At 40.7% G+C, this 25,533-nt stretch overlaps 1 protein-coding gene across 1 annotated transcript in view; it reads right to left on the bottom strand.

Annotated features, from left to right (window-relative positions):
• Positions 1–1,177: 1,177 nt before the first annotated feature.
• lancl2 (LanC lantibiotic synthetase component C-like 2 (bacterial)) overlaps positions 1,178–25,533 on the bottom strand; it is a 73,099-nt gene continuing 48,743 nt past the window's right edge. The window contains exons 8-9 of the mRNA XM_078538572.1: positions 10,013–10,085; positions 1,178–2,952 (exon numbers count right to left, since the gene is read on the bottom strand). Of these exons, the coding sequence (XP_078394698.1) occupies positions 2,876–2,952; positions 10,013–10,085 (150 nt within the window). The 3' untranslated portion in view covers positions 1,178–2,875. The remainder of the gene's footprint in view (positions 2,953–10,012; positions 10,086–25,533) is intronic.

The raw sequence follows: 25,533 nt of genomic DNA on the forward strand, positions 1-25,533 counted from the left end.
GGACACAGATTTGGGAGGCAATAACATGTTCAAGGGCTTCGGAGAGGGAAGGGAGGTTGAAGATGGGGCAGCAGTTTGCAAGAATAGTGAGGTTAAGCTTTGTTTTTTTTGAAGAGAGGATGATGATGCATATTTAAAAGTAGAGAGGGACAGTAACTTAACAGTATCAGCTAATGTGAATACTGAACTTATGAACCTCACCATTTTCCTCATAAGCTATTATGTGTCCCTTACTACAAGATTGCTGACATCGCCCGATGATGGAAAGAAGCTTTTAACTTGTTGAACTCAGTCAAGTTCCTTAAAAGGAAACTTTATTTCCCATATCCTATCAACAGCCACTTCTGTATAGTATATATGTATATTTAAATTATCAGTACCTGTAAATTGAAAGAACAAACATTCTCTTCTTACAGTATACTCAATCCCTATGGAATATGGCATGGTAAAAATTGAAGGTTTTTAAACTCTGTGGAACATAGCCTTTGGGGATATTAACCAGGGCTTTAGTAAACAGTACCAGTGGCATTCCCTTGCATTTTACAGTTGTAATGATAATCTCCAAATAAACTTCATTTAAATCAAAGATCTAAAGAACACTGAACCAAAAACAGAAAATGCTGGAAAAACTCAGCAGGTCTGACAGCAACTGTGGGGAGAGAAACAGCGTTAATGTTTAGAGTCCGAATGGCCCTTCTTCAGAGAAAGCAACAGAAGGCAACCGCTCTGAAGAAGGGTCATACGGACTCGAAACTTTAACTCTGTTTCTCTCTCCACAGATGCTGCCAGACCTGCTGAGCTTTTCCGGCATTTTCTGTTTTTGTTTCAGATGTCTAGCATCTTCAGTATTTTTCTTTTATCTAAAGAACACTATTCATCCTTTATCCCCTTTCCTACTTCACTTAACTGAAGGAAAATCAGCGGATGGTAGGTATTCCAGATGCATGGCCACAACTCCATCAGAAATAGGGGTGGCCAGCAGCAAGGATGCTTGACCTGGGTGAGACCCTGTGGGAATGGCAATTTATTTTTTTTAAATTATGAAATATCAAGGATGCATGTTTTTCAATATAAAAGAATACTTTGAACAAAATTACTCAAACTTTTCACCCCTTGAAAGCTGCAACTTCCCTAACATTTTTTTTAGCAAAGTACTCACCCGGTCACCCTCAGGTGGTTACTTTTTCTACACTTTTTATTGCTTTGTCTGAAAAATATAAGAACCAACTGTTTACATGGAATACAGACGAGAAATGTGTGAAAAAACAGAAAATACTGGAAATACACAGCTAGTCAGTCAGCAGCTAAACAAACCTCTCATCAGAAATATTGACCTGTCTCAAAAGTGCAGCCTCTTCTACTTATGCTCATTACAAAAGCATGGATTGAGGGAAATATGAATGTTGACAGTCTGTACAGAGACAATTCAGTTATGATCGTGGCCAGATCACTGTACATTCTTGTCAACCAATACCATCTTTCATCTTGGGTATCTCAGTACGTCAACTGCAATGAAGCAGTATTGGAATAGTAGAAGGGCTTGCTGTTTATGCTACTCAAAAACCTGCGTATAAAATCAACGTTGCCATTAAAATAATCAAATGACAGCAAATAGCAGAAATATCATGGAAGGCTCAGCTTTGGTTTACAATAAAGACAATAGCAATGACTATACATACAATACAGCTATAACAATGACTGAGCTGGTCAGTTCATATGTCATCATTTTTAAAAATGGACTGAAAAGATCACATCAAAAAGACTGAAAATCTAAACCTCTATGTTTCACATAACATTACACATTTGGCATTTTATGGTGAAGGAAATAGCTAAAATGAAACTAGTCAAGTGGACAGAATTGGCACTGATGTTTCCAAGGTTGGCTATATTTTATATTAAGAAAAACAAACTTGTCTTCAATATCAATTAATTGACATAAATAAATTTCAGTATGTTATTTTCCTTCTCAGCAAAACAAGCTTAGTTTAGAATACTTATTTCACAAAGAAAAGCTTGCGATTCTGGTAGTACAGAAAGCATAGTTCGCATCCAAAGAAAATCCTTCCTCAGCTAGTTTTGCATTATCATATTTCTGCAACATTTGCTCTTTTCCACCAACACAAAATAAGTTTTGAACCAACTGATAATCATGGAACACCTACTGTAATTCAACAGAAGAACGAAAGCAAGAGAGAAAGAAAGAGGCAGAGAAAATGAATGAGAGATAAAAGTTACTCTTGGGTGAGAATTTACCTTTACCTATTATACAAAGCTAGTAAGTAGGATTATTTTTCTTCAACATAAATCAATTAATAGATTTAGTAAAGACACTATGTTTAATCTAATCTCAATGCCAAGGTTTCTTTTTGCAAGTTTGCAATATGACCAACAACCCTGGCTAATTGAACAATTTTATGAGCCCAGTTTTATAGGTACATCCAAGCACAAATCAAAAATAAACTGGTAGCAGGAGATCAATGATCACCAGTTATGAGCTTCATCACATGCACAAAAGGACAACCACTATAATGGAAACTTTGCAAACAAGATGGATTCCATACAAACAAGAACAAAGACAGCCACTGACACCAGATTTTTAAGCGTGCATACAATCAAACCCTGAAGTAAGGACTTGTATTAAACTGAAATTTTTAATTTCCTTTAAACTGAAATGCCACACTAATTTTAAGACAAAAGTTATCCAGAGCTTTGGCTCATATGTTGCCTCTAATGTCTTGGTTCTTGAGCTAGTGGTAGTTTTGGCCTGTGTATTCATAAAGGAGGCACTAAGATGTCCTGCTCTCCACAGAAAAGAAGTCCTCCTAAATTAGATACAAAATCCTTCAGTCTTCCTTTAGCATAACATTGTTGTACTTCAGAGTTCCAATGCTGGAAATTGAGATGCCTCTGGGTTCAGCATATCACACAAGAAGTGAATAGCTCCAGCCATCCCTGCAAAGGACAAGGCAGGAAAAACATAATTAAATAACAAAATATGCATAATTAATATTTTATTTACACACTCAGCTAAAACAGAAACCAACAGATTTAAAAAGATAATTAGCAAAATATTAAAAATCCTTTTTCTGAATGTATAGAACTAAAAATGCTGCCTTTTTAAGTAAATTGTGGTTTCTGTAGCACCTGTACACATGACAAGAAAAGGTCATTAAATATCAAGCCGACACAAAATAAGTACAATTAAGCAAAAAACTCCAGAACATTCATAAAACACACTCCACAGTATTCAAATACAGCATTCCCATTTGGACTGACACCATGTTTCCAAATAGTCTTTAATCACCTATATTCTGCAATTGCCCCTTTTGTAACCATTTATTCATCAGCTCATTTTAATAGGCTATTTTTGTTTTTTAGTCTGCCAAGTGACATGCTCAAAAACTATAACAATACTCAAGAAGCTCCAAAACAAGTTCTTGAGAAATTTACAAGTAGTTTCATTCATCAAAAGTATTAAAATGACAAAGCAGGAAATGGGACTGTAGTAAATAGCTTGAATTAGCAGTTAGCAACAGCACACAAGTGATGCGTGAAATAGCTATCTTCTCCAAAATTTCTAATGATTCTTTGCCTTATGGAGCAATTTCAAGATTTAAAATTAGGGGCAGAAAAGGGAAATAATTTCATTGTAAAAAAAAAATTAGGGTGGGAAGGATGAACATGAGCATCTCATTCTTGCCAATGGCTGCTGCTATCTGCATAAATATATTGATATATATATATATATATATATATATATATAACACACCCCTGTCTTTGATATACTCAAGTATCCAAAAATTTTATCAGCTTGCTGCTTTGATTTTTTAAAATTCATTCACAGGATGTGGGCATCACTGGCTGGGCCAGCATTTATTGCCCATCCCTAGTTGCCCTTAAAAAGGCGGTGGTGAGCTGCCTTCTTGAACCACTGCAGTCCATGTGGTGTCGGTACACCCACAATGCTGTTAGGAAGGGAGCTCCAGGATGCATGGAAACCTGTCACTATTAAGAGTCTCCGAACAAAGTTACAGAAATCCAGAGATACAGGTTTCCATTTGTCTCAAAGGGGACGCACATTCTCTCTCTGTAGGGAGGGACTCAACTTAATGCAAGTTAGGAGAACTTGGCTGCTAGTTGGTGATAGCCAAGATTTCAGGGCCAATGAACATAAAGGGGTTGCTGGAATTTACCTAGCTAAAATACAATAAACCTGCTAGGATATCTAAGCAGCTAGGCTTGTTGATCAATATGAACAGGTGTAGGCCATTCAGCCTGTTGAGCCTGTTCCATCACTCGATTAGACTATGGCTGGTCTGTATCTCATCTCCATCTACTCACCTTGGTGCCTTGTCTTTAATGCCCTGCCTAGTAAAAAATCTATCAATCTCAGTTTTGAAATTTTCAATTGACCTAGCATCAGATTTTTTGGGGGAAGTTCTAGATTTCAACTACCCTTTGTGTGAAGAAAAGTGTCCTGACATCACCCCTGAATTGTCATTCTCTACTTTTAAAGTTATGTCCCCCATTTTCAGGACTTGCATACCAAATAAAAGAGTTTCTCTCCATCTAGCATATCAACTTGGTATCATTCCCGTGAATTTGCACTGCACTTTTTCCAAGGTTCATATATCCTTCCTGACGTGTGGTGTCCAGAACGAATGCAGTACTCTAAATGGGGGGTTAATGAGAGCTTTATGTAAATAACATACCTTCAAGCCTTTTGTATTCCAGCCCCCTCAAAATAATTAAAAAGGCTATTGGAATGTTCTTTACCTCGAATCAACAATACTGCCTTGGAGTACTGCATAACTGCCTAGATGAGATATCAGATTAGGGTTTGCCACAGACCTGGCTCCACTTTATATCAATAAGAATGTTTTTTTAAAAATTCATTCATGGGGTGTAGGTGTCACTGGCAATGACAGCATTTATTGCTCATCCCTAATTGCCCTAGAAAGGGTGGTGGTGAGCTGCTTTCTTCAACTTTACTCCGTGCTGTTAAGTACGGAGTTCTGGGGATTTAACCCAACTAAAATGCAGAAACAGTGATACATTTCCAAGACAAAATGGTTGTGACTTGGAAGGGAACATGTGGTGGTGGTGTTCCAATGCACCTGCTGAACTTATCCTTCTAAGTAAAGGTTGCAGGTTTGGAAGGTTGTTGGCAAGTTGTTGTAGTGTATCATGTAGATAGTTTGCACTGCAATCTCAGTATGCCAGTGAAAGAAGGAGTGAAAGTTTAAGGTGATGGATAAGGTGCCAATCATGCAGGCGATTTTGTCTTTGATGGTGTTGAACTCCGAGTTTGTAGGAGCTGCACATGGATGTGGAGAGTATTCCATTATACTCCTGACTTGTGCCTTCTAGATGGTGGAATGGCTTTGAAGAATCAGGGAGTGAGTTAGTTGCTACAGAATGACCAGCTTCTGACCTTCTCTTGTAGCCAGTGTTCTTTAAATGGCTGGTCCAGTTAAGTTTCTGGTCAATGGTGACCCCCAGGAGGTTGATGGTGGGGATGTCAGTGATGGTAATACCATTGAATGTAAACAGAGGGGGGCTAAATTCTCTCTTGCTGGAGATGGTCATTGGCTGGCATGACCACTTGTGTGGCATGAATGTTACTCTCCACAAGCTTGAATGTCTCCCAGATCTTGCTGCATGTGGGTATATGTGGCATCAATATCTGAGGCATTACAAATAGTATGAAACATAATGCAATTAGCCAATATTCTCACTTGTGGCCTTACAAGGGTGGAGAGCCACTGTTGATGATGCCTCCCATCACTTTGCTGATGATTGATAGTAAGGTGAAGGAGCAGAAATTGATCAGGTTGGATTTGTCCTGCTTCAAGTGAATAGGACATATCTGTACAATTTTTCACTTAAGTTGGGTTGATTCCAATATTGTAACTGTACTAGAACAGCTCGTCTAGGGTCATTGCTGGTTATGGAGCACAAGTTTTCAGCACTTCAGCCGTTGTAATATCAGGGCTCATATCCAGAAACGGTTACAGCAAAGGGTATCATGTGGAGTGAATTGAATTGGCTAAAGACCGCATCTGTGCTGGGCACCTTAGGAAGAGGTTAAGATGAACCATCCATTTGGCATTTCTGGCTAAAGATGTTTGCAAATGCTTTAGCCTCATCTTTTACTCTAGTGCTGGACTTGACCATCATTGAGGATGGGGAAATTTGTGCAGCCGCCTCCTCCCTTTTGCTGTTCAATTGTCCAGCACCATTCATGACTGGATATATGGCAGGACTGCAGAGCTTTGATCTGATCCACTGGTTGTGGGATCGCTTAGCTCTGTCTATAGCATGATGCTTCCACTGTTTAAAAAGTACATAATCATGTGTTGTAGCTTCCCTAAGTTGACATCTCATTTTTAGGTATGCCTGGTGTTGCTCCTTGTGTGTATTCCTGCACTCTTCAATGAACAAGGGTTGGACCCCTGGCTTTGATGATAATGGTAAAGTGGGAGTAATGCTGGGTCACGAGATTTATGATTGTGGTGGAATACAATTCTGCTGATGGCTGACAGTGTTTCAAGGAAACAGTTTTTAGCTGCTAGATCTGTTCTGCATCTATCTCACTTAGCGTGGTGTTGGTGCCACACAACATGATAGAGGGTGCCTTCATTGTGAAGATGGGGCCACATCTCCACAAGGACTATGCAATGGTCACTCCTACCAATAATGTCATGAATAGATTCATTTGCAACTGGTAGGCTGGAGTGGACAAAGTCAAGTAGGTTTTTCCCTTCTGTTGGTTCTTTCACTACCTGCCGCAGACCTAGTCTAACAGCTATGTCCTTCTGTAGTGGTGCTTTCAAGAAACTCCTGGTGATGGGCATTAAATCCCCTACTAAAAGTACAATGCTCCATCAGTGCTTCTTCCAAGTGGCATTCAATATGGAGTTATGAAATTTGAAGTATTAAGTCTGAGTGCAATAAATTTGGACCAAGACTAGATCATCACATTTACTTATAAGCCATCCGATAAGCCATCCGATGAACTGGAAATTCAGTTTAAAGAATCAAACATGGATGCTAAAAATTAAACTTTGCAACCAAATTTGAGTGTTCTGATGCTGAATTTTCTATACATATTAGGGATAACTGTGCAAATAAATATTAAGATGAGTATTGATTTTGTTAGTTTTCCTTGATTTGGTACTTATTTTTTAAGTTATTGATATATCGGTTCCAGAAGAATACTCTCAGGGCTCCAGGATATGTATTATTGTGTACGTTTTAGGTATACATTATAGGAGGAACACAAATCACTTGAAAAGCTGTGCCGTGGATTCACTTAAGATATTACCAGAGATAAGAGGTTACATTTCTACAGAGAGAAGTTAGACCGTTTTCACTAGAATTTAGGTGGTTGACGAGTGATTTGGTTGAGATCTTCAAGTCATAACGGGTTATAATAAAGCGATAATGATGGAATGTTCCACTGTTTGCTGAAATGTTTGGGCAGATACAAATTTCTTGAGGTTAGAAATAATTTGAGTGATCAGAATAAGGAATTCTTTGCCACAAAATTATCAAAGTTTAGCCAAAAAATTCTTTTAGAAGGGAATTGTAGTTGCTTGAAAAATGATATTAAAACGTACAGGAAATGGTGAGAGTTGGAGCGTGGGATCAGGCGTGCTAGCTTGAGAAGAAAAACACAGCAGACTTGATGGAAAATTAGTCTGTTTCTATGCTGTATCATTCTCTGATCCAAGACTTCTTTCCCCCCCACTACCCCTCACCCAGTTTCTTCCCCATCCCTTTCCCCAATACAGTGGTAGACATATGGCATAGATTCAGTTACTACCGTGATGATCAAATTGTCCTTACCCAATTGAGTTGAGTCTAATATTAAAGGGTGCAGCAGCACGATGATTATTTCACTCAACTAGCAATCCAAATGCCTGGACTAATGATTGGAGATAAGAGTTGAGGAGCCAGCAGTTGGGAAGTTTAAATTCAGTTCATTAAATAAGTCTGGGATAAAAAGTATCAGTAATGGAAACCATAAAACTATTAGGTTATTCACAGCAATCCATCTGGTCACTAATGTCCTTTAGGAAAGGAACTCTGCCACTGTTGTCTGATTTGACCTATATATGATTCTGGGCCCACATCAATGTGGTTGACTCTTACCTGCCCTCTGTAATGACCTAGCAAGCCACTCAGTTGCATTAAGCTGCTATGGATAACAAAAATAATAAAACTAGGTATTTTTTAAACTTTACATGACAAACTAAAAAGGTACTGTAGTCTTCATTCTGTCCCTGTGGAAATACAATTCCCGAAAAGCATCCTCATGTTTAGAATTTGGTTATCCAAACTAGAACTCCGAGCAGCAAGAGTTTGGGTGAAATTTTCAACTCAGAATTTAAGAACCAGCCACATAAAGAGGAGCAACTCTGTGGGGAAACTTCTTCCTGGCTGTTTCCAACATTATATCAACATTTTAAAAAATTGTATAATTTACTTTTGTGTCCTTTACATAGCATCATAGAAACTTGCAGTACAGAAGGAGACCATTTGGCCATCTGTGACACCTATGCTGGCTCATTGAAAGAGCAGTTATGCTTAGTCCCAACATTTACACTTTTTGTCCGTAACCCTCCATGTTCCTGTTGAGCGCCCTTTTAAAATTATCCATGGAATTAACTTCCAACCCCTTTTCAGGTAGCTTATTACCAATCCCACCAATCTGAGAAAATTCCTCATCACCTGCTAGATCTTTTGCCAATGTTTGTAAAATTTATTACCCAGTGTCCAAGCAGAACAGTTTTCAATCTACTCCATTAAAATATTTCATCACCTTCTCAACCTTCCCTGTTCCAAGGAGAACAGTCCTAACTTTTCCAACCACTTCTTAATCGAGATCCCTCATCCCTGCTAGACCTCCTCTGTACCACTTCTAAGGCCTTTACATCTTTCCTGAAGTGTGGTGTCCAGAATCATCCACAACACTCCAGCTGAGTGTTAACTCAGCTAACTAATGATTTATAAAAGTTCTAGTGCATCTCTTTGCATTATATTCTATGCCTCTATAAACCCAAATAATCCATATGCATTTTGACCACCTTATCAACTTGCCTTGCCACTTTGGTGTCTTTATACAAAAATCCCTAAAGTCTCTCTGCTTATCTATACTTTTCAAAATCTTGCCATTTATGGCACACTATCTTTCCATATCCTTCCAAAGTGCATCACCTCACTTTTCTGTATCTAACTCGCTCTGGGTTTCTGCCCATTTCACCATCCTGTCTCTGCCATCTTGAAGCCTATAACTATCCTCATCGCTATTTACTACTTTTTAGCCTATTTACTGATTTGAAAAATTAAAAATGGCAACCACATGTAACATTTAAATGATTTAATTGCTTTCTTTGATTTGTGCTGTATGTTGACTGTCAATTACTAGCTTTGAAAAAATAACAACTGGTTGGGTTTGTATAGATTGTTAATCGGCAGCTTTTCCTAATTTGACTGTAATCCCCTCAATCATGCAAGTGTGACAAACACTTGTGAAACATGGCACTTTTAACTGTGATGTATACTTTCCCCAAATACTACAGATGGGTATGAGATGCAGAGGTTATATTTTGGGGTTCAGAGGACTAAAACTGTGCAAGGTTCCTTCTTGTACTGTTATCAGAACCTCTTGTCGCATTATGACATTGCTAACACATAGTCTGGAGTCACAAACAGTTAATGCTAACAAGTAGTCAAGTTAATTGCACTGCTAAACTTAATTTGTATGAAAGCTGCAATTTAGAAGCTAAAACACTTTTCCTAAAAAATGTTTTTGCTTTAGAACACTAATCCAAGCATAACATTTCTGACAAACTTGTTTTTAATAAGGATTTACCCAAGTCCTAAACAAAACAGCAACAGTAGCTTTTGTTTTCCATAAACATACCATTGGAGTGACAAATCAAACTATGATTTGATTAGTCTTAGAACATTTTTAAAAAGCCCAACATATTGCTCACTGTATTACCTTCAAACAAGGAATATGGTCTGTCAGGGATACGACATCCATGTGTTCCATAATCCAAGCACCATTCAGCAAACTGTAAAAGCAAGCAATATTAAAGATGTTTCATGCCATATTTAATGTTAAAGATCAGCATTCATTTGAAATGTCACACAATCCAAAAATCAGTAAATGATGAGTCTCACACAGTTAGTATATCAGTTATTGTTCTGCCTCTCTTTGTATGTTTTAAAACTGTTAGTCAAAGCTAGGCTGGGAACAGATAAGGCCTCCTCTCTTTTTCAGCAATTTCATGCATAAGGATAAAGTGTTGCACAGAACTAGAATTGCTCATCTAGGGTATTAGTGAACTACACCATTGGTTTGAGACCACCTGCTGCAGATTACTACTGCAAGTTTCATGGTGACAGGTCTTACACGGAGGTCACCTTCAGCTATCCTATTAACAACGAGGTGGTGGTTATCATTGCAGCTGGAGAAAAACACCTAATGCCTTTAGATCTCACTTCTGCAGTTGAGTAATGGATATGATTGCCCTATCCGAGTGCTGTAACAGGGCCAGCAGTGGAAGTCATGGACACCTAAAGCCATGAACCGGATCATCTTATAAATCAGCTTTACAGAACCAGCAGACCATGCAGGCAAGAGCAACAGTGGAACAAACGGCAGGGCCAAACTTTACTGGAATGACACCTTCTGTGACTTGCACTTTTATGTTGGTTGTGTCCCAATTTTCAACTTGCTCCAAATTTCCTAGAAAAATAATTTAAATATGCCGCAGAGAGCATAATGCTGAATCAGAAACAACTGGTCCAGTCAGCAGTTACATAATCTGCATCAATTAAGTAGATCAATATTGGCATGACCCAGTCATAGAATTTGAAATTCAGGATTCTTTCACTAAAAATCTGTGTCTTCTTGTTCAAGTTAAAGTAATTGGCAAAAGAAGCTAAAACAGCATGGGGAAAAACATTTTCACGCAGCAAGTGGTTAAGGTCTGGAATGCACTGCCTGAGTGTGTGGTTGAAGCAGGTTCAACTGAGGCATTCAAGAGGGAATTAGACTGTTATCTGAAAAGGATGAGCGTGCAGGGAGAAGGCAGGGGAATGGCACTATATGAATTGTTCATTCAGTTGGTGCAGATGCAATGGGCTGAATAGCCTCCTGCTGTGCTGTAATAATTCTGTGAACAAACTTAATCACTTACAAACATTGTTTTTAAATTATGGACACACACAGTTGTATTTTCCAGAACAACTTGCATTTAAATATCGCCTTTAGTGTCGCAAAACATTCCAAGGTATTTCAGAGTAGTGTTATCAAAGAAAATCTGACATCGAGCCACATAAGGAGATGCTTGGCCTTTGGTCTAAGGAGTAACTTAAAAGGTGAGAGGGGTGGAGAAGTTTAAGAAGGGAACTGCAGAGCTTAATACCTATTGCCCGAAGACACTGCTGCCAATGGTAGAGTGAAGGAGATCAGAGTAGCACAAGCACCTGGGACTAGAGAAACACAATTCAGCAGTTTGTAGGGCTCACAAAGAAAGGGAAGGGAAAAGACCATGGAGGGCTCTGAACAGAAGGATATGAGAGCGAGAGCGAGAGAGAGCGAGTGCGAGTGTGTGTCAGAGTGTCAAACTAAGAATTACAAGGGATTGGGCAGAGGAATGGGACTGGGATCCAGCATCTCCTGCAGAGCTGAGCAACAGCAATGCACCAAGAGAGGATCAACCAGTAAAATCTGGAAACATTATTGTGCGTTAAGCAGTGAAAGAAAAACACTGATAGGCAAATGGTGAATAAGGGGAGAGACTTGGAATTCTCACTGTTGCTGCAGGAAGGCAGTGTACAATTGGTAGCAGCCCAAAGTAGTGCTGCGGAGTTGGAGGAATGCTCCTGCTCCTCCAGAGAAGGAAAGGTTAAAAATAGCTTTCACGATGGTGACGGGTTTTCATTTTCCCCTCGTGGGAGGAGTTATGAACATCTAATTTTATGATTCATATGTTTTAGGAACATAGCTTTTAGTTTGGGGATTGAAACCCTTAAACGTAACTTAAATGGAAACACTCTGTTTGGTAAACAAACTTTGACTAATTGTAATTCAAAGGGCGACCTATGTTTTTTTAATAAATTCAAAGATGGAAGTCGGAAAACACAAAACTAAGAGTGGGTGACCCCTCTCTAAGCTTCTTGGTGGAGACAGGGTGTCTACAGCTGTGTCAATAAGGGGTCTAAATTATTTTTCTGATTTCCCAGAACAAAAGGGAAGGTTTAGGAATTGGGGATAATTAGTTTAAATCTCTATTGGAGATATCCCAGGGGTGCCACATTAGATAGAGGATAGATTACGGGCAAGTTTTTTTTCTGGTTTTGGGTTTTTATCTGTGATTTCTCACAGAAAGGCAGCTGAAGTCTGTGTCCAGCACAGCCTTGAGACAAACAGAGAAAAAAGCTGTCAGGAGCTGTAAATCAGCAGCAGAGAGCTAACTGAAACCAAGGGTGTTTTCTGTTTTGAAGTAACCAAACAAGGATACAGTGAGGCCCATGCTTGAACTGGGGAGCCCAGAATCGTGAAGTTGAAGGAAAGTTGGAATGATGCCAAAAATCTCAAACCTCGAAGAATAGCAGGAACATGGAGGAGAATCAAAGTGAATTCCTTAAGAGTTGTGGTACACCTCGGTTTAGTCTCAGGAGAAGTGAAGAAAGCCTCAAGATCCTGTAAAGCATAGGGAACTCTTGGGTGGAAAAAAAGTAGAATGTGAAGTATTTAGTTAAGATTTTTGGGTTTAATGGTCAAGTGGTTACAAAATTTAGTGATAAGTTAGTATTACTTTTGTAAGTAGTACTTACTTTTACTCTTATACAGTAAAAGTTTGTTTAAAATGTGAAATCTTGTGGCATAATTTTCAGTTAATAATTGGGAGTTTGATTTCTTTTCAAAAAGAAATAGTCTCTATTAAGTTTGTAAAAGTCTGTAATTTAGGGTAAATTGAAGAGGGCGACATGACCTGTTGCTGCCTGACAGCAGGCCTGAATGGCGTGGTTGTTATAGATTAAAGGAAAGCTCAGATAGCTTTGCTGGGAAGAAGATGTGAAGTGTTCACATTTGGAAAAAAACGGCAGCAGCAGGTGCGTTTATAGTGGTTGAACTGCTAGTCTCCAAGGTCCCAGAAAAGTGTTGAGAATGTTAAGTTGTAAACAATTATGCTTCAAACAGTCCATTTACTTCCAAGATAAAAGAGTGTTTCAAATCCTCTCTGGCCACAGGAGAGGTGCCAGAGGACTGGAGGACAGCGAATGCGGTACCGTTATTCAAGAAGGATAGTAGGGACCAACCAGGTAATTACAGGCCAGTGAGTCTATCATCAGTGGTAGGGAAACTATTGGAAAAAATTCTGAGGGAAAGGATTAATCTCCACTTGGGGAGGCAGGGGTTAATCAGGGATAGTCAGCATGGCTTTGTCAGGGGGAGATCATGTCTAACAAATTTGATTGAATTTTTCAAGGAGGTGTGCAGATGAGGATAGTGCCGTTGATGTAACCTACATGGACTTCAGTAAGGCTTTTGACAAGGTTCCACAGGGGAGATTGGTCAAGAAGGTAAGAGCCCATGGGATCCAGGGCAATTTGACAAATTGGATCCAAAATTGGCTTAGTGGCAGGAGACAGAGGGTGATGGTCAAAGGTTGTTTTTGCGATTGGAAGCCTGTGTCCAGTGGCGTACCGCACGGATCGGTGCTGGGTCACTTGCTGTTTGTAGTGTACATTAATGATTTAGACATAAATATAGGAGGTATGATCAGTAACTTTGCAGATGGCACAAAAATTGGTGGTGGCGTAAATAGGGAGCAGGAAAGCCTTAGATTACAGGACAATATAGATAGGCTGGTGAGAAGGGCATTTCAGTGGCAAATGGAATTTAATCCTTAGAAGTGTGAGGTGATGCATTTTGGGAGGACTAACACAGCAAGGGAGTACACAATGAAAGGTAGGACCCTAGGAAGTAAAGAGGATCAGAGGGACCTTGATGTACATGTCCATAGATCCCTGAAGGCAGCAGCACAAGTGGATACAGAATTTGTACAAGTGGGGCAGAATTTTCTCCCCGTCCGGAAGGGGTTTGGGGGGGTGGGAGTTCAGGAGCGGGTGCATGCAGGCGCGCCACCAATCGGCACGCCCGGTTGGGGGTGCAACACCATTTTACGTGGGCCAATTAAGCCAATTAAGGCCCACCCAGCGTGATGTCTGCCAGGAGTGCTATGTGCTCCCTGTGCGGGTGGGGGGGAGATCCTCCCTAAGCCGGAAGTGCGCTCTTTCACGCATGCGAGTGAAAAAGTGCACTCATTTCCAAATGTAAAAATGTTAAAAATAGAAAAATAAAATTTCCCTGACATGTCCCCTTATGACTATCACATGAGTTGGGACATGTCCATCACTTTTAGTTAAATGTTTATTAAATTTTTAAAAACCTACATGAAACCTCATCCCGCCCATGGATGAGGTTTCATGCTTTCTCTGAAGCCCACCAGGGCTCCCAGCCTGCCCGCCAACCTTAAGGTTTGGACGGGCAGGTCCTTTAACTACTGCAATTAGTTTTTAAATGACCTCAATTGGCCGTTGACAGGTTGGCGGGCTCACAGCTGATTTGGCTGAGCCCCTGCCGAGCTGAAAATTGAAATGACACGGGATGATGTCGGGAGTTCCGGCCGATGTCATCCCGCGTCATTTTATGTGACGGTGAGCGGGCCCCGCCCCCCGCCCAGGAAATTCTGCCCAAGGTGATTAAGGCAGCATATGGGAAACTTGCTTTTATTAGCCGAGGCATAGAATGTAAGAGCAGGGAGGCCATGTTGGAGCTCTGTAAAACGCTAGTTAGGCCACAGCTGGAGTACTGTTTGCAGTTCCGGTCGCCACACTATAGGAAGGATGTGATTGCACTGGAGAGGATGCAGAGGAGATTCACCAGGATGTTGCCTGGGCTGGAGCGTTTCAGCTATGAAGAGAGACTGGATAGGCTAGGGTTGTTTTCCTTAGAGCAGAGAAGGCTGAGGAGGGACCTGACAGAGGCGTACAAAATTATGAGGGGCATAGATAGGGAGAAACTTTTCCCCTTAGTGGAGGTGTCAATAACCAGGGGGCATAGATTTAAGGTAAGGAGCAGGAGGTTTAGAGGGGATTTAAGGAAAATTTTTTTCACCCAGAAAGTGGTTGGAATCTGGAACACACTGCAGAGGTAGGAACCCCGACAACATTTAAGAAGTATTTATATAAACACTTGAAGTGCCCTGGCATACAGGGCTATGGGCCAAGTGCTGGAAAATGGGATTAGAATAGACAGGTGCTTGATGGCTGGCATGGACACGATGGGCTGAAGGGCCTGTTTCTGTGCTGTACAACTCTGACTCTATGACTCAAGGTCTCGAGGATAGTTAATCATCATTTCTAGCTGGAGACAAGGCCCATGTGAATCACGTTATCAATGAGATGGGCTTTAAGAGGGGAAATGTTTCTTAAGATATCACTGAAAACTCTCAGACGCAGGCAGTTTGCCAGGATCCAGGGAACAGGTACAGGCTGAAAGTCTCTATGGTTCACAGTGTAGAAATGCAGGTGGGAGCTTACACTCGTACAGAAAAGATAAAATTCACGAGGATTTGAACTGGGGCTGGAAGATTCACCTAGCTGGCACTAGAGGAAGAATCTCCAGGAAAAACCCTCACCGTAAAAGACTATCAGGGGTTAAAAGTTACCAGATTGGGGAAGGAAAGGACGTAACCCTTCGGGAGCTGAGAATCACTTTGAACTGGGTCTGGAGGAAAATCGAATGATTAAGGGACAGTGTAAAGTACTCGTATGTGTAAAAATGTTAAAAAGACACTGTATCTGAATGTAGGGAGCATTTGCAATTAGGTAGACGAATTAACAGCGCAAATAGATGTAAACGGGTACGTACGAATGCGATTACGGAGATATGGCTGCAGGGTGACCAAGGCTGGGAACTGAATATCCAAAGGTATTCGATATTTAAGGCAGACAGGCAAAAAGGAAAAGGAGGTGGTGTGGCGTTGTTAGTTAAGGACGAAATCAGTGCAATAGTGAGAGAGGATACTGGCTCAGGAAATCTAGATGTAGAATCAATCTGGGTGGAGCTAAGAAGTAACAAGGGACAGAAAACATTAGTGGGAGTTGTCTATAGGCCTCCAAACAGTAGTGATAAGATAGGGGAGATGCATGCAACAAGAGTGCTACAGTAATTATGGGTAACTTTAATCTACATATAGACTGGGCAAAACAAATTAGCAATAATACTTGGCGGATGAATTCCTGGAGTGTGTACGAGATGGTTTTTTAGGCCAGTATGTCGAAGAACCGACTAGGGAACAGGTTAACCTAGATTTGGTATTGTGCAATGAGAAGCGGTTAATTAATAATCTTGTTCTGTGGGGTCCTTTAGGGAACAGTGACCATCACATGATAGAATTCTTCATTAGGATGGAAAGTCAAGTAGTCTGATCCGAAACTAGGGTCCTAAACCTTAAAGGAAACTACAAAGATATGAGGCGAGTTGGTTAAGATAGATGGGGAACTTCATTAAAAAGGTATGATAGTGTATAGACAATGACTAATATTTAGGGAATGAATATATGCATTGCAACAGCTATACATTCCTTCCTGGTGCAAAAACACAATAGGAAAAGCAGTACAACTATAGTTAACAAAAGAAATGAAGGACAGTGTTAGATCCAAAGCGGAGTCATATAAAGTTGCTAGAACCGTAGCAAGTCTGGGGATTGGGAGCATTTTAGAATTCAGCAAAAGAGGACCAAGAGATTGATTAAGAGTGGAAAAAGAGAGTATGAGAGTAAACTTGCAAGGAACATAAAAGCAGGCTGTAAAAGCTTCTATGAGTATGGAAAAAGAAAAAGATTAGTGAAGACAGTCTGAAACAGGAGAATTTATAATAAAGAACAAGGAAATGGCAAAGCAATTAAACAACTACTTTAGTTTTGTCTTCACGGAGGAATACACAAATAATTTCTCAGAAATATTAGGGAACCAATGGTCTAGTGAAGAGGAGGAATTGAAGGAAATTTGTATTACTAAAACAATAGTGTTGGAGAAACTAATGGGACTGAAAGCCGATAAATTCCCAGGGCCTGATAATCTACATCCCAGGGTACTAAAGGGAGGTGGCCACGGAAATGGTGGATGCAATGGTTGCCATCTTCCAAAGTTCTGTAGATTCTGGGACAGTCCCAGCAGATTGGAGGGTGGCAAATGTAACCCCACTAATTAAAAAAGGAGGGAGGGAGAAAGCAGGGAATTATTGACTGGTAAGCCTAAACTCAGCAGTAGGGAAAATGCTCGAGTCTATTATAAAGGATGTGATGGCAGAACACTTAGAAAATATCAATGGGATTAGACATAGTCAACATGGATTTATGATAGGGAAATCATGTTTGACAAACCTACTGAAGGTTTTTTGAGAACACAACTAGCAGAACAGATAAGGAAGAACTAGTGGATATGGCATATTTGGATTTTCAAAAAGCTTTTGATAAAGTCCCACATAAGAGGTTAGTGTGCAAAATTAAAGCACATGGGATTGGGGGTAATATATTGGCATGGATTTAGAATTGGTTAGCAAACAGGAAACGGAGAATAGGAATAACTGGGTCTTTTTCGGAATGGCAGGTTGTGACTAGTGGAGTGCCGCAGGGATCAGTCCTTGAGCCGCAACTATTCACAATATATATCAATGATTTGGATGAGGGAACCAAATGTAATATTTCCAAGTTTTCTGATGACACAAAACTAGGTGGGAATGTGAGCGATGTGGACGGTGTTAAGAGACAGGTTGAGTAAGTGGGCAAGTACATGGTAGATGCAGGATAATGTGGATAAGTGTGAAGTTATCCACTTCGGTAAGAAAAATAAAATGGCAGAGTATTAGTTAAATGGTGTTAGATTGGGAAATGTTGATGTACAAAGGGACCAAGGTGTCCTTATACACTAATCAGTGAAAGCAAGCATGCAGACGCTGCATGCAGTTAAGGCGGCAAATGCTATGTTGGCTTTCATTGCGAGGGGACTTGAGTACAGAAGCAAGGATGTCTTACTGCAGCTGTACAGGGCCTGGGGGAGACCAAACCTGGAGTAATATGCGCAGTTTTGGTCTCCTTACCAAGAAAGGATATACTTGCCATAGAGGGAGTGCAGCAAAGGTTCACCAGACTGATTCCTGAGATGGCAGGATTGTCATATGAGGAGAGATTGGGCTGACTAGGCCTGTATTCATTGCAGTTTAGGAGAATGAGAGGGGATTTCATTGAGTCATAAATTTCTGAAAGGAATGGACAGACTGGATGCAGGGATTATGTTTCCTCTCAGGATATGGGGTAGATGATTTAGGGCTGAGATGAGGAGAAACCTCTTCACTCAGGGGGTGGTGAACTTGTGGAATTCTTACCACAGAGGGCTGTGGAGGCCAAGTTACTGAATATATTTAAAAAGGAAATAGATAGATTTCTGGACTCTAAAGGCATCAAGGGGTATGAGGAGAGCGCGGGAGTACGGGGTTGAGATACAGGATCAGCCATGATCATATTGAATGGCGGAGCAGGCTCAAAGGGCCGAATGACCAACTCGTGTTCCTATTTTCTATGTTTCTATGAAGTGGGGCTATTCAGTTGTGTTAAGTAAAAGGGGAAAAGTTCTGTTCTATAGTCCTAAGTATAAGTTACCTACAAAAATAATTTTTACGCACTAGTGCTTTTAATCTGTTACAGTAAAAGTTTTAAAACATGAAATCTTGTGTCATCCATTCAGCTATCAAATGTAAGTTCGAATTTCTTTAAGCTATCGGTCTCTATGGGGACCATAACACTGCCCTCTGACTCCAGAATACCACTAGCTTGCGACTCCACAGAGGCTGGAAAATTTGATTTTAATGCAAGTACAGACTGCCACCATTTCACACTAAAACAACACAGCTGCAGGAGACTAAGAGCGGAGTATGAGGTTAAGGTGGTATAAGGAAAGTATTAGGTCAACTTTTCTGGAGTCTATTAATGTGATACTGCTATTGATTTTTCTTTACACTAAATGGGGAGAAATCCAATTTGTATACTGGGCTTTTGACTTGGCCACATTTAACATAAGTTATTGGGACATATTGGGGTATAAACTGACATGCGCTTTTCTTGTTTATTTGGGCATATAACAGGTTCAATGTTTACCAATTTCTACAGGTTCTTGTAGCTAATCCATTCTGCTGGTATGGTCATTGCCATGTTGGTCCTCACTGATTTTATGCATCCCGGCGGCCGTCTGAAATCAGCATTTGATCAATTTAAATGGCTCTGCATCTGTTTCTTTATATTGTAGTAAAACTACCTTTTACAACAGTGACTACACTTCTGTAAGCTGCTTTGGGATGGCTGAAGGTCTTGAAAGGTGTTACATAAGTGCATATTCTTTCAATCTCAAGTAGCCTTTGTTTGATAAGTAGTGACCATTGACTTGTTGAATCAATGCAGCAATGGCCAGTTTCAGGATGAAGTGATTACCTGAGAAATAAGGGACGTTACATGCTCTGCATACCAATTTCTAAGTTTCAGGTAGAACAGTTAGTTCTGTAGAAGGGAAATATTTGGGTATACATTTTTAAAAATTTATTTAGGATTTCTGTAGATTCAGGAGATTGTATCATTTGGTACCAGTCCATAAGACCATAAGACATAGGAACAGAAATTAGGCCATTCGGCCCATCAAGTCTGCTCCACCATTCAATCATAGCTGATAAGTTTCTCAACCCCATTCTCCCGCCTTCTCCCCGTAACCTTTGATCCCCTTACCAATCAAGAACCTATCTATCTCGGTCTTAAATACACTCAATGACCTGGCCTCCACAGCCTTCTCTGGCAATGAATTCCATAGATTCACCACTCTCTGGCTAAAGAAGTTTCTCCTCATCTCTGTTCTAAAAGGTCGTCCCTTTACTCTGAGGCTGTGCCCTCGGATTCTAGTCTCTCCTACTAATGGAAACATCTTCCCCACGTCCACTCTATCCAGGCCTTTCAGTATTCTGCAAGTTTCAATCAGATCCCCCCTCATCCTTCTAAACTCCATCGAGTATAGACCCAGAGTCCTCAAACGTTCCTCATATATTAAGCCTTTCATTCCTGGGATCGTTCTCGTGAACCTCCTCTGGACCCTCTCCAGGGCCAGCACATCCTTCCTGAGATACGGGGCCCAAAATTGCTCACAATATTCTAAATGTGGTCTGACCAGAGCCTTATAAAGCCTCAGCAGCACATCCCTGCTTTTATATTCTAGTCCTCTCGAAATAAATGCCAACATTGCGTTTGCCTTCCTAACTACCGACTCAACCTGCAAGTTAACCTTAAGAGAATCCTGGACTAGGACTCCCAAGTCCCTTTGCACTCCAGATTTCTGAATTCTCTCCCCATTTAGAAAATAGTCTACGCCTCTATTCTTCCTACCAAAGTGCATGGCCTCACACTTCCCCACATTGTATTCCATCTGCCACTTCTTTGACCATTCTCCTAACCTGTCCAAATCCTTCTGCAGCCTCCCCGCCTCCTCAATACTACCTGTCCCTCCACCTATATTTGTATCATCTGCAAACTTAGACAGAATGCCCTCAGTTCCTTCATCTAGATCATTAATGTATAAAGTGAAAAGTTGTGGTCCCAACACTGACCCCTGCGGAACTCCACTAGTCACCGGCCGCCATCCTGAGAAGGACCCCCTTATCCCCACTCTCTGCCTCCTGCCAGACAGCCAATCTTCTATCCATGATAGTACCTTGCCTCTAACACCATGGGCTCTTATCTTACTGAACAGCCTTCTGTGCGGCACCTTGTTAAAGGCCTTCTGGAAGTCCAAGTAGATAAAATCCATTGGCTCTCCTTTGTCTAACCTACTCGTTACCTCCTCAAAGAATTCTAACAGATTTGTCAGGCATGACCTCCCCTTGATGAAACCATGCTGACTTTGCCCGATTTTACCATGCACTTCCAAGTATTCTGAAATCTCATCCTTAATAATGGACTCTAAAATCTTACCAACGACCAAGGTCAGGCTAATTGGCCTGTAATTTCCCGTCTTTTGCCTCACTCCCTTCTTAAACAGGTTACATTAGCGATTTTCCAGTCCTCTGGGACTCTCCCTGACTCCAGTGATTCCTGAAAGATCACCACTAACGCCTCCACTATCTCTTCAGCTATCTCCTTCAGAACTCTGGGGTGTAATCCATCTGGTCCAGGTGATTTATCCACCTTCAGACCTTTCAGTTTTCCTAGCACGTTCTCCTTGGTAATTGCCATCATACTCACCTCTGCCCCCCGACTCTCCTGAACTTTGGGGATGTCACTCGTGTCTTCCACTGTGAAGACTGACGCAAAGTACCTATTCAGTTCCTCCGCCATTTCTTTGTTCCCCACTACTACATCTCCAGCATCATTTTCCACTTTTGCCTCTCTCTTACCCTTTATATATCTAAAAAAACTCTTGCAATCTTCTTTTATATTACTGGCTAGTTCACCCTCATATTTAATCTTCTCCCTCCTTATTTCTTTTTTAGTTGTCCTCTGTTGGTCTTTGTAGGCTTCCCAATCCCCTTGTTTCCCACTGCTCTTCGCCGCTGGCGAAGACTGACTTACGGATAAAAAATTCACTTGGTACAATAAGTAATTGTATGTAACGAGAGTGAAACTATGGATAAGATAACAAACGAAGGGAGTTATACTCAATGGCAAAAGAGTTTAAGAAAGGAAACCAGTTTATTGACTAAAGCAATTGATAACAGACAAATTTTTAAAAATTCATTGATGGGATGTGGACGTCCCTGGCTAGGTCAGCATTTGTTGCCCATCCCTAATTGCCCTCGAGAAGGGGGTGGTGAGCTGCCTTCTTGAACTGCTACAGTCCCTGTGGTGTAGATATGCCCACAATGTTGTTAAGGAAGGAGTTCCAGCATTTTGATCCATCAACAGTGAAGGAATAGCGATATATTTCCAATTCAGGACGGTAAGTAGCTTTGAAGGGAACTTCCAGGTGGTGGTGTTCCCATGTGTCTGCTGCCCTTGTCCGTCTAGGTGGTAGTGGTTGTGGGTTTGGTAGGTGCTGCCTAAGGAGCCTTGGTGAGTTTCTGCAGTGCATCTTGTAGACGGTACACACTACAGCCACTGTTTGTTGGCTGTGGAGGGAAGGGGTGCCAATCAAGCAGACTGCTTTCTCCTGGATAGTGTCAAGCTTTTTTAGTGTAATTTGAGCTGCACTCATCAAGGCAAATGGAGAATATTCCATCATGCTCTTGACTTGTGCCTTGTACATGGTGGACAGGCTTTGAAGGGTCAGGAGGAGTTACTCGCCACAGGATTCCTAGCCTCTGACTTGCTCTTGTAGCCACAGTATTTATATGGCTAGTCCAGTTCAGCTTCTGGTCAATGGTAACCCCCAGGATGCTGATAGTGGGGGATTCAGCAATGGTAATGCCATCGCATATCAAGGGCCAATGGTTAGATTCTCTCTTGTTGGAGATGGTCACTGCCTGGCACTTGTGTGGCACAAATGATACTTGCCACTTGTTAGCCCAAGCCTGGATATTGTCCAGGTCTTGCTGCACTTGGGTCTGGACTGCTTCAGTATCTGAGTCGGCGTGAATGGTGCTGAACACTGCAATCATCAGCAAGCATCCCCACTTCTGACCTTATGATGGAAGGAAGGTCATTGATGATGCAGCCTAGGACACTACCCTGAGGAATTCCTGCAGTGATGTCCTGGAATTGAGATGATTGACCTCCAACAACCACAACTATCTTCCTTTGTGCTATATATGACTCCAACAACTAGAGAGTTTTCCACCCGATTCCCACTGCCTTCAGTTTTTCTAGGGCTCTGTCCCACACTCAGTCAAATGCGGCCTTGATGTCAAGGACTGTCACTCTCACCTCACCTCTTTTGTCCATGTTTGAACCAAGTTCAATTAAATTCTCCTTATAGGAGATGTCAAGGTGATGCGATGTGTGCATGCGTGATACTAATCTTTAATTTCATCTGCTGATCAAATATATATTGAGCTGCTTTAAAAGGACTTTGAAAAAAGCAAGCAAAGACACTGATTAAGATGGCTGCCGAAGGTCACCTGATGTCTGGTATTACAAGTTGCCAGTTTCTGGAAGGTTCTGATGTGGATTGCAATTAAGACATGCCAATGCAACCTCCTATGGAATTTCACACATGCTGATGTCGAGAATTGCTTCAAAGATGTATTAAAACTACACTGGTCCTCACCATTTGCATTTCTATAAGACTACTCTTTCAGGTAAAGACAGAAAATCTACCAGGACAATTGCCATATAAAAGTGTTCGTCCGAGCTCATCAGAGGGAAGAATGGTCCATTCAGGAGTGAAAGAAACTCATCATCTAGGCCAATAAAACATCATCCAGACATGAGCTAATCAATTATCTCCTAAATCATGAGGGGGGAAGAGGTCATGTGACCCAAATAACCATTTTGCAATGTCTTTTATTACAATACCCTGGTTGTTTAAGACAGTCTAGAAGAATCTGCCAATGGAGCAGTAACATCATCTCTCTTCCCTTCCGTCAAGTTAAAGACACTATCCGCCACAGATACAGAGAATTTCCATTGAAAGGAAAATCAGGTGCAATAAAATCAACTTTTGGAAAGGATGGATTACGTTTAAAAAGAGATCGTATCCAGAAATTGTTGTTTACATTGGCCTCAACTCCACTTGAATTTCAAGACCACTGTGGGAAAAATCTACCTCAGCCATGGATGCTAGCAAAGGACTCAAACAGTGAACTCTCTATTATTTTAACTTTGAATTTTGAATTTGACCAAGAAGTAACCTCCTACTATAGTTCTTGTAAGTGTGTGCCTGTATATACACATGTGTGGGGGGGCAAATGTCAGTACGTGTGTTTACCTTTTTAAATATTACCTGGGTGGGTTTTTAGCTCAATAAAAACTAACCCCTTGGTGTTTAAATTCAATAAAGCCTGTCAGACTGAGTTCTTTGAAATCAGCATGTAAATGGTTAAGCACAGACATTGAATTAATGCCCTCATCCTTACAAATTACAAAAAACCCGGTTATGATTAATCAAGGGGTGGGAAAGAAAGGGCAAGTCCTGATATGGATCCTCACCGGTCATAACTGAGGTTGAATTTAACTTTTCTATAATCATGCAATGCAGAAACGTGTACAGTGTCACTTAGGGGGTGAAGGAAACAAGAGAAATGTATAAAAGGTAGAAGTTTGCACAGATGCTGACAATTTGAGAAAGATCTCAATCTGTATACTGAACTCAAAACTGTAACAAGTTTGTGGCCCCAATAAATACCTGCCCTGGCACTATTGTGAGTACTGTTAAATACTATTGCAGGAACTATATGCTTAATAAACTATGAAAAATGACATCAACATGCAAGCACCTTATTGATTTTAGAAGACAGAACATCTAAATCAAATGAAAAACATTCCCTAACAGCGAATTTGCAGCCAAGAAGTTTAAGTAGGATATTTGTTAGTTGGCACTATTGTTTGCTTTCAGGAACTGCCCCTTCCCTGTTCAAAATTGTCATCGCTCCCTCCTTACAAACCTACCCTTGATCCCACTGATCTTACAATGTAAGTTACTGTTGATGCCACTTTACACCTAAGCAACTGGGAACTTATAAAATTAAAAATGTGTACATTCAGTTGCTATGATCTTCTCCCTCTCCAGGGTTAAATGATGAGTGGTGGCTCTGCAGCGTCTTATTCTTATACTACCCTTTGAGTTCAGCAAGTTAATTGGCCGCAAAGAACAAAGATCCAAACACCCATAGATGCACATTTTCCAACTGAAGTCACTTGATAGCTGTCATGGTTGAATTTACCCCTCCCCCAAGGCCAAGGCACTAAGATCAATTCTAACTTTTGGAAATATAAATAATTTGCTCCAGTTTTAGAAGACAATTTGGTTTGAATAAAATAATTTGTACAAAATACATTCTGACACAATACGCTCTGTTCAAAAGGCAGGATGGGGGAAAACATTCTAACTAGGCTATTACTGAGGTTTATAAGTAGGAGACAACTAACAGGTAGTTATGAGCCTATATAAAATCTTAGGACCTCAGATAGATTAATATGTGCAGAATTGGGCTCTACACTACAAGGGCAATATTGAGGTTTCAAGAGGGAGCAACACAAATTCACTACGATGCTGCCTGTTAGGAAATACAAAGAAATATTTGAAAAGCTGGGTTGGCTTAGTTAGAACAGCATACATTACAGGGCAGTATGATAGAAGCGTTTAAAATTGTACAAACAATGGGAAAATGTAGATAGGGGCACAGGGTTCCCAGCAGTTGAAATGTATGTAACAGATTTTATCTTGTACCTGTGAGTTCAAGAGATTTAGAATGGCCAGGGGGGTGGGAGGGGGTGGTGGTCAGGAGAAACTTCTTCACATAGTTCTGAAGTT

The sequence above is a fragment of the Cetorhinus maximus genome, chromosome 3, assembly GCF_964194155.1.
Source record: "Cetorhinus maximus chromosome 3, sCetMax3.hap1.1, whole genome shotgun sequence".
Taxonomy (NCBI): domain Eukaryota; kingdom Metazoa; phylum Chordata; class Chondrichthyes; order Lamniformes; family Cetorhinidae; genus Cetorhinus; species Cetorhinus maximus.